The sequence below is a fragment of the Melampsora larici-populina genome (genome assembly GCF_000204055.1).
Source record: "Melampsora larici-populina 98AG31 unplaced genomic scaffold MELLAscaffold_2, whole genome shotgun sequence".
NCBI classification, from domain to species: domain Eukaryota; kingdom Fungi; phylum Basidiomycota; class Pucciniomycetes; order Pucciniales; family Melampsoraceae; genus Melampsora; species Melampsora laricis-populina.
In genome coordinates this window covers 2,287,815-2,297,770 of record NW_006768766.1, presented here as the reverse complement: position 1 = coordinate 2,297,770, position 9,956 = coordinate 2,287,815, and the positions used below count along the sequence as shown (strand labels likewise).

The 9,956-nt window shown below is 37.8% G+C and overlaps 3 protein-coding genes across 3 annotated transcripts; 1 reads left to right on the top strand and 2 right to left on the bottom strand.

Annotated features, from left to right (window-relative positions):
- Positions 1-1,505: 1,505 nt before the first annotated feature.
- Positions 1,506-2,878, bottom strand: MELLADRAFT_73963 (uncharacterized protein; the record flags this gene model as incomplete). The annotated part of the gene is made up of 5 exons (XM_007404323.1): positions 1,506-1,889; positions 1,972-2,014; positions 2,102-2,442; positions 2,578-2,612; positions 2,681-2,878. 5 exons carry the CDS (start codon positions 2,780-2,782, stop codon positions 1,811-1,813), a joined length of 600 nt encoding a protein of 199 aa, XP_007404385.1.
- Positions 2,879-5,720: 2,842 nt separating this feature from the next.
- Positions 5,721-6,303, bottom strand: MELLADRAFT_32724 (uncharacterized protein; the record flags this gene model as incomplete). Its single annotated transcript, XM_007404322.1, has 3 exons — positions 5,721-5,893; positions 5,973-6,157; positions 6,248-6,303. The coding sequence occupies 3 exons, from the start codon at positions 6,301-6,303 to the stop codon at positions 5,721-5,723; spliced, it is 414 nt and encodes a 137-aa protein (XP_007404384.1).
- Positions 6,304-7,270: 967 nt separating this feature from the next.
- Positions 7,271-8,631, top strand: MELLADRAFT_115102 (uncharacterized protein; the record flags this gene model as incomplete). Its single annotated transcript, XM_007404611.1, has 5 exons — positions 7,271-7,545; positions 7,609-7,679; positions 7,744-7,784; positions 7,854-8,069; positions 8,144-8,631. 4 exons carry the CDS (start codon positions 7,271-7,273, stop codon positions 8,043-8,045), a joined length of 579 nt encoding a protein of 192 aa, XP_007404673.1.
- Positions 8,632-9,956: the final 1,325 nt, after the last annotated feature.

Sequence of the window (9,956 nt, the reverse complement as noted above, 5' to 3'; positions counted from 1 at the left end):
TCCTTCAGAAGATGTACAGCTGCTATACTGAGGTACAGAGCTGCACCACTTCTACAGCCTTCAGAGTTTTTCTGCAGCCGGGGTTTTGGTTCGCTTCTGACGCCGTCTTTTGATTCAGATAAAGATGTTTGAAGTTTGGACAAAAATAACCGAAGCCGCTGCCTGCCTTTAAGAATTTGGAGCCGCGAGTAAATAGAAACAACCATTAGGTTTGCAATTGGTTTGCTTCTTCACAATGGAAACCTCAAAACAGAGCATGCTATCACAATAATTGGCGCTTTCTAGTAGTGTCAAAGAAGTCGATGAACAATGAGTCAAAGACAGAGATATGCCGCATTTTGACGCAGTATATGTAACCCACTGCACTTCTGTTGAAGTGTTTTGCAGAGTAGTTCAGGAGGGGAATGACAGAGCCAGTACTCTACTCGGCGTCTCTGCGGGTTTATCAAGTCATTAAGTATGTAGAACATATGTTTCTCTAGTCACCTTCTCAGGAACAAGAATTAGGATTGATCAGCAGTGAAAACAATCCAAAAACTACCAAAAGCAATAGCACCGGGTCTGTCAAAACCCGGCGTCAGAAATAGTTTGAAGAGGTTTAAGGCTGTAGAAGTGGTACAGCTCTGTACCTCAGTATAACAGCTGTATATCTTCTGAAGGAATCCGTTTTGGAAAAACCGGCGTCAAACCAGCCTTGAAGTCGGCGTGGTTTATCAATTGCCTTAATTAAGTATGTACAAAGAATTGTCCTACAATCAACCAAGTGACAAGACAAACTCCTATAAGAAGAGAATCTGAAAAAAACAATTTTTTGTAGCATTGAGTTTAAGTCCAATCTTCTTCCTCATCCATTTTGAGTTTGCAGGCCTGAGGAACAACAACAGACTTGCACCTAATGTCTGTTTACCCAATAAGGAGCGGATTGGCCTTTTGGTGTGAGAATTCATTATGACTTTTTTGTATGTGATTACAATTTTTTTGCAATCTGACTATGTATGTTATACCTCAGAATCCTGTGGCTTTTGTATTCTCTTTTGGAAATCTGAGTAAGAACATTTTGAGATTTTCCAAAAGCAACTGAGGTTAAATGTGTTACACAAGTGTTTCTTTATGGTCAATCTGTCCTACCAAATCTCAGAAGTTCAATTTCTGAGTCATCACAAAACTTTTCCTCAGAGGGAAATTGGAGATGTTTAAAGTATGGTCAGCAGCTCATAATGCTGAAGTTTGACATACTTTGATTTTAAGAAATTTTGTAATCACACAAAAAAATTTATAGGGGACAAAATTCTCCAACCAAAAGGCCAATCTTCTCCTTGCCAGGGAAGCCAACACTAGGGGGTTTCAAGTTCAAGGCTTTTACACATTTTTATGCTGCAACAACTTGCCCATTGTGTCAAGATATGGGTAATTTTTTTAAATCAGGACACCTTTTTAGGTGTCCCAAATTAAAGATATGTTGCTTTTACAGAGATTTTTTTATGAACATCAATAAGTCTTAAAATGAGGTAAAGGTTCAGATCAACATCAGATACTTTCATATAGAGTCAAAAGACAATCAAAAATAATCTATATCAAATTTAGAATGAAATAGTTTTAAGTTTATATAACTGAGATGTGATGGGAGATTGTTAAATCAAGAAAGATAACAGTAGTAATAACAGATATGATTTTTTTTTGTAGTTTTGATACAGTGAAAGAAGAACAGAGAAAAAAATGTGCATGATATAAAAAACTCGGGATTCTGAAGTCTAATTTTTGAGTGGTTTAGGTAAATAAAGATTTTGGGTTGAAGGTTCAGTTCATTTGATTAATGACAAGCCATTCCTTTTCCACCATCTTCGTAACTTAATTCACGATGAAAAAGAAAATGTCCAACAAATGCACCACTATGATCAATATTGAAAATAAAAAATTGTGATTAGTAAAAAGATTGTTTTAGTAAATGAACAAGGTGGGTTTTTTACTTACGCTAGTACAGCAGCTATGATTTGAGCATTATAAGTCATCACCACTATGAAATTCAAAGATAAGCAATAATCGTCAATTAAAAAGTAAGAAAAGAATTCAAAATTCATCTCCAGGCAGTTTTTTTACTTACCTAACATTAAAAAGAAAGAAACCGCAATGTTTGCAACATAAAACAAACTACGAGTAAGTTGAAGATGTTTAGGAACCACGAATTTTCCCCAAGCTTTTATAGAATCCAAATTTTCATTCGAACTTGAAGAAGCAGAAGAAAGGTTTCGATTAGGTGAATCACTTCCTCCCATCCGTTTTCCATTCCGTTTGGAGCTAGATTCCATCCCTAATTTGATTCGAGTCATACAATCATATCGTGTGGCTGCTAATCTCATATACTCATAACCGATTGATAAAAGGAAGAGTAGGATCATGTACATTATTAAAGAAGTTGTTCCTGAGACATAGAATCGTCGGAAACTGTTACATAGTCAAAGGAAAGATTCAAGGTGCTTTAGCTTGATAGGTCAACTGAGAATCGGCATTCAGGAATCTAGAAGTGACGAGACGTGTAGAACTAGTCGGTTGGAAATCTAGTTTTGAAAAGATGCATACACGATACAGGTACCGGTGGCGTCCCAATTGAAGATCTGATCCGAAAAACAATCAATTAATGCTGTCATCCAAAATTGTCTACGAATGAAAAAACGTTACTAACCATATTCATTGAACATCTTCTCATCGCATCAGCACCCATATCATGATGCATAGAGTGATCCATGGTAGAGTGATCCATCGTAGAATGATCGTGATGATCCATATTGGTGAATTGTTTGACGATCGAGTTAGTTAAACTATCAAAAGATAGAGTAGATTGAAGTATAGGAGTCTTGGTTGTAGGTTGATGATGATTGATGAAGATACTATTGGATTTAGATTGTGAATAGGAAAGAAGTGGTTGAGCAAGTGAAGGTTTTAATCGATCCGGTATGGTTTTGGGGTTAAGTTCGAGCTGAGCACTTAAGAGTTTCATGTCAATTTCTTCTAAAATTTCAATTGAACGGTTTATTTATTCAGAATCGGATCGTTGTTTCATCGAAAGATGAGAAGTTGATGTGAACAAACTTTTCTTTACCATCCAACTTGAACCAGCAGGGATGCCAATGGTAAAGGGTTCTTGATTCTGATTCTCCAAATATGGTAAATGATAATGTTCATACTTTATGATTTACAAATTTACTGAAACCTCATATTGGATCATTAGAGTTAGATTGGATTTGTCTCCACAGAAAGTCATCTTTGTTTGTCTATCAATTCTTTGTGAATGCCAATTCAATGGATTCACATCTTCAAAATCCGAAGTATAGCCGTTTCATCAAGAGAGATCCACTTTCTTTTGAAGCAAGTTGTTGCCGCAGCGAGCAAAACCAGGCAAAGGTCTTCTTTACAGGGGACCCCAACCCAACAAAGACCCTCTCGGCGAGCGAGCCTGAAGGGGACCGGGGTTATGTTTTCTATATTCTCCAAATGAGTAGAGAGACAGAAAGTGAGAGAAGTAAACTCGGCTTTCGCACCGTGACGAGATTTTCAAAAAAAAGACAATCTTCGTTGAAAGTTAAACGGCTGTAAATACCTATTGATGCAGATGATAATCTTCAATAAGTGTTGCTAATTTTATCAATCAAAAAACATGGGATTGCAGTCAAATCAAGTGACTGTGATGAATGGGACTCCATGTGTAGAGTGAAGGTTTATTTTCTTCTGTCAATGCTGCGGACCAAGTTATTAGAAAGTTGATCCACTCTGATATATGTATATATCCTAGACAGATTGCAGCATTCTTCATGATTGTATAAGATAGGTTTGACAAACGTAACAAAGTTCCTCACTGCTGTTGAGCCAGATGGCTGTCCAAGGACTTACATAGTCTTGTTGTAACACACCTCCAAAGTACAGAAAATGAGAAAGTAAAAAAAATCAAAAGAGAATTGTTATCATCAACCAACCTATTGATTGAGCTCAACGAAGTCCCTCACAGGTGGTGAAACCCAAAGCCTGCATAGGGACTTACACCAAATGTGGCCTTCCTGGTGTGAGAGGGAGATTTGGTAGGAAAACTCACACAAAAGAAATACCTCCACAACAGAAGAGGTAATTGAATGCTGCTTGGGGACATAAAAGTCCCGCTTGTTTCAAGCAGCACACTTGTCTCAGATCCCACCTTCCACCATTCTTGAAAGATTATTGATGTCCAAAAAGCTTATATTTGGTTTTCAAAAATCTAAAGAGGAAGACAATGTTAAACTTACACAAAGGCACAATCTGGATGGCAATGGAAACTGGAATATGGATATGGAGGATCTGAATGATGTAGAGTTTTTTCATGCACCGTGGCCTATATGAGTTCAACGCTTGCAGAATCTCATAGGCTACGTGATTGACCTAGGAGCTCCACAAATATAAGAACTCGTGGTATTACTTCTTATTACTTTTGACCCTTGTGAGACTAGGTGGCAATCTTAATTTTGATAAGTCTTTTTAGACAGTCAGTTCTTGAGGGTTCCATATATCAGAGAAGCTAGCACTGGCAGGTGGTACACCATTAAGGTTTCAAGGTGAGAATTCCTGGATAGTACAAAACTGTCTCTGGTTGATGATCCTTTTCATCCTACGCAGTGCATACTTGATTAGTAGGCGTATCCCACAAAATGTCCCTCATGGATCAAATGTGGAGATATTTTGGAGTTGATTGTAGACTAAAAAAAGTATTCTCTATTTTGGACTGTTTGAATAGTACCTTCCATTGTTTGCAATGGCATGAAGCAAGCTGGATTATGATTTAAAAGCTCAACGCAAACCTTTGGTAGTGGGTTTTAAGGAGGCAATAGCCATTCAACCTGGCGATGCGGGGCTTATATATTCATCTTCTTGTCAATGAATTTCTTATTCTGTTCAAAGGATGTTTGGGCTTTACATGATTGGGGGATTATGTTCGGAACCTCAAAAGAGGCTCATGATATTAGGCAAACCAGTTATTTCCACTGCCTAAAAGTCAGGACCTTTACTATGATGTCAATTTGGACAAATCCTGATTTGTTCACCTTGACGTAATATCCCCGACACGGTGCCGAAGTCTCATCTCCTCCAGCCTCAGATTCGATTTATCTCCTCTACATTCCTGATAAATGCTTTGTCCTATATAATTGAAGCACTGTGTAATTATTTTGTGGGTGTTTGTCTTGTTAGTTTAAGGCTTTTTTCGAGAATAGCAAGGCTTTTAAGTTCAGGTAGAAAAGTTTTACTCACCTTGTACTAGGCTGGCCAAATAGCAAGCGTGGGTTTGCCTATTTCGCTCTCTACACGGTGATATTTTCATCTACTTCTTCCTCCATCTCACAATATTTTACAATAATCCCCCCAACACTGACCAAATACCAAAGGGGATTAAGCGGGCCCAACTCTAGCTTGAAGCTAGAAAGATTGTCAGTATGAGCGGAAAATATACACCTTCTGAATATCTCATTAGTTTGTGAAATACCATGTGAATGAATTTCTTCCAAGCATGACAAACAACTGACTATGGGACATCAATTGGTGTCAAAACAAAATCAAATTGCGGTATACTATCGTATAATGAGGGAATTCGGACCATGGATATATCATTCGAACCGAATGGTCGACACGGTAGATGATGATGACAAACATAAGTTACGTTTCAAAGGGTTGTATTACAATAACGAGTCTTGACCTCAAAAACATCAAGTTGTTGTACATATCGATTTGGTTTTTAAATCAAAAGCTTCATTTCTAATCGGATTTTCTACCACATAGAATGGATCTTTCAATAGTTCACCATAAGCTTCATAAACCTTTTTTAACAATTTGTTAGGAGATGGGTGTGACGGAGATGTGAAGATGACGAATTTAGTACCTAAGCAAACGTCCAAAAACAGTCATCAACAAAACAAATCAAAAAGATGCAGGGACGATGAAAAACAAAATTGTTATACCGGTCAGAGTTTGAAGACATGAAACTTTGAACGTTTCAGCTTCAAGGAATTGTAGACCAGATCCAGCTGGATGGACAGGTGATAATTTTGAGGTGATCGCGTGTATTCCATGAAAAGTTCCAGCTAAGATCAAGTAATCATTTGAACTCAGGTTTGGTAAAAGACCTTCACTGTAGGTCTTCTGACTTTGTGAGTAGTTTGTTTGCGGTTTGATCGAAGATAAATCGGATATGAATACTTGATCTAGAGTAGAAGTAGAGGAATGTTGACTGAACTAGATCAATCCGCCTGCTTTGTTAATGATCCATAGCGAGAATGTTGTGTTCGACATGGTTTGAGCAATTTCCGGAGTGCTGGTATCGGTCGTTGGTGTGGTGTCCACTGTCAAATTCACTTGAAACACTCAGATCAGAAGCACATACATATTACACATGTGAAAGACGTAAAAGCTCGTGTGTCAGGGCTGTATGAGATGTATGGGTACATGCTACCGTGTCCAAACCTCGCCACGATCATGCTGAAACTTGTTTCCACAAGTAAACATTCTTCCCTCGTCTTCAATATTTGACACTATGAAGCACAAGCAAAGCATTCGAGACCTACACTATGACACACTTTGGGGATCGGGATGTCAGCGAACTTTGCTGGGTAGATATCCAGTGTGGTTAAATGTTTTAAGACACATCGTACAAATCGAAGTTTCCAATTTTCAATTAAGTCGGAATAGAACTCTAGTCCAAAGTTTGAGCAATTCCCTCACAATGCCGAGACGCCGTAGAGGATTAATTGTCGCGTTTCTCATATTTCGGTAACCGGTCAATCTGGGATTCAGCGGCGTGGCGACTGAAGTACATTTGATCTAACTCCTTGTATCACCACCACCTCTGTTTGAAAGGTTGAGAATTTGAATTTTCTGTGAGGCTAATCACTCATCTACGGCGTCCCTTGGAACATCGTACCTGCTACATCAAGCCTACGATCACCTATAAAAGTGTCCATATTATTGATCGATCACGATTAGTCACATAATCCCACATCGCCCATTTCCCATCTAATATAATTCCTCACTTAATATAACACATACAAGTACAGTTGTCTCTGAAATAACCCATACCTTTTTATGGACCCCAAAAGGTATGGGTTTTCATAGAGTATGTGTTATCACAATGGGCTTTTGGGCTAAAAAGTGAAAATTATGGACCAAAAAAAGTATGGGTTAGGCAAGAGTATGTGTTATAAGTGGTATGGGTTATTTCAGAGTTGACTGTAATTAGTATAACAATAATTATTACTATAACATGTCTCTAATCAAATTCATCGCTGCTGTCTTGACTCTTGTCATCATCGAGGCTGTTGTAATGGTTGAAGTCAACGCAGCCGTCGCTCAAGATTTTTCACCCATCAATCACGCCTTGGCTCGACGAGACCTTCCTCCTTGCAAGCAGATTTGGCCCACAGAACAGGCTCCTACCGAAGACCAGCGAGTTTACGACTTGAATGTAGACATCAAAGCAGTCAAAGGACCAGGATGGCGTCCGTCAGTCTGCGACAAAGCGTTTTGGAACTGTGTATAGTAAGCAAAGAATCTTATGCAAGCTATCACTATCATCTACTAATCCCAACATCTTATTTTCAGTGTCCAGGCAGGGGTTAACCCAGCCAGAGGAGGGTTTTCTTTGGCCGCTAGATTTCCCCTTGATGATGGTAGTGAGTAATGATTCATTGAAACCAATCGTAAGCAAGAATCAGTAGCTAATCAACTACCAAACAGCTCATGTTGAGGTTTATAGGTACTGGCAATCGACCATTCAGGTTAGTTCTTATCTTCTTCTGTCACCAATTGAGCAGTAGTATCAACGCTGATAAATTTTTCAAATCTAGTGGACTGCAAACGGTGGTACCGTGAACTCTTATATGGCACACGGTGTTGATTATGTTTGCGTTAAAGGTACACTGGCAGTTCAATTTGTGTCGAGCGGAAGAAAACTTGTTGGAAACCCCAAAACTCCCAACGAATTTACCTGCGAGTGTCACTATCCACTTGATGAAGATAAAGTTATATTCTTCGATTGATCCATAGTAAATTCTTATTGAATGGTATGTTTTTTTGAAGGTGTATCATCCTTTTGAAACTTTGAATCAATCTGAAACTTGTTCTTTTTGTCACCTAGAGACCTTGGTCCTTTTACCAAACATCAAGAATTCAAAAGCCTTACTGATCAAGATCAACTTATCCTTAAAGTCGCTATCATTTTCAGATTTAATTGGACTCTTGGCATTTTTATCTCAACCGGACTAAATATATATAATCACTCAAAGAGAGCGTCTTCATTATTGTCCAACACATTACTTTAAACTTCCTTGGCTCAACCTCACGCTGTAATCGGTCGCATCCGGAATTTTCTTGGGTTATTCAAATCTTCTGTTCTAAATTTTATATCATAATGTCTGTTTTAGTACAAACGTAGATCTGTAAGATTTGAGAGGATTACACAGATGGACTTTCACGTGTTATGAGGTCATCCAACACCTTTAGCTACTATAGGGCCATATAAATAGTGTAGTTACCTCGTCCTTCTGTATCTTTTTAAGTTATTATCTTGTTCCTTTATTTTTGTCAATATCAACCTCATAAACAACTTGAAGAGTTATGCACCTTTTTTTATCCCAAAGCCTTCATTTGGCAGGCATAGCGAACGGGTCAATGTTTGCCCTCAGGTGTTCTTTTTTGCATCACGTTTTCTTTGGAGTCACGTACTTACAGATGACAATTGCACAACGCAGTGAGACCAAAAAAAAGAGTTGGACCCAAAGACTCTGACTTGCTCATCTGCATGTTCTTGCAAAAAGAAATGAGAATTTCAGAAAGTGAAGGAAACATCTTTGCAAGATTTTGTATCAGAATTAAAACTTGATTGAACAAGTTGTAGATCACACTTTGTTTTTTGTTTGAAAATTTGATGTAAGAATCAACATCCTCTTGGAAGAAATGGAAAGGTAAATCCACCTTTTATCTAGATGCATGATCAATACCTTTCACAAAGGAACGGAGGGGAAAGATTGCCTTCATTGCCTCAGAACTTGGGACACAGGCTAAGGCTCAACACTTGACTGAGGTTCATCAATAATCTCTATTAACTGGGCAAAAAAATCCTCATGGAATTTGAGATTTTTTTGTGAGAGGACCTAGGTTCAGCTTGATGAAGTATCTTTCACTTTAACAGCCACCTAAGTCTGCCAATGCTACACTTTTTTGGGTATTTTATGCCTTGATACCTACTGGTGTCCAAAATAAAGTATGCCGCAAGGTGCTATATGAAAATGTCCAACTTGATTAGAACACAATCCTGATACCTATAACAATAACTGATAGTTTGGTACGCAGCAGAAGATAACAATAACACTCTCCTACTTGAATAAGTGAGCTGACCTACAACATCAACATACCAAATAAAAAACTTGAAAAGAATAAGTCTATGAAGGCAAGTAAGTGATAAGTTTATCAACAAATACCTTTGATGAGGTTTAGAGAATGGGTAAAATAGGATATTATAATAATGAGATATATGCTGATCTATGCAAGAGAATGATAATGCTACAGAAAACAATACCTCAGATCATCATATATTCAATCAGAAACAAAAAGTAAAAGTTAATGGTATGTATGTTCTGTTTCCAAACATGGGGAAATAGAATTCATAGTACAACAGACAACTAGCTATCTATAATTAAATCATTTGGTTGGGATAACTACTGATGTCATGTTATGCTTGCCAATATCTCCTTTATAATCACAGTTTTTCTCTCATCTCTTTAATCTTTTTTCTTTTGCTGACTATAAATTCTACTTTCAATTTTAATTATTAGCAATACACAAAAATCTCAACTGGACCCAAACATCCACCAAAAAAAACCATGAGAACCCATGAGAACCCCTGCCAAAACCCAAAATTTGTCTTGGGTTATTTGGATGGGGTTTTCAGG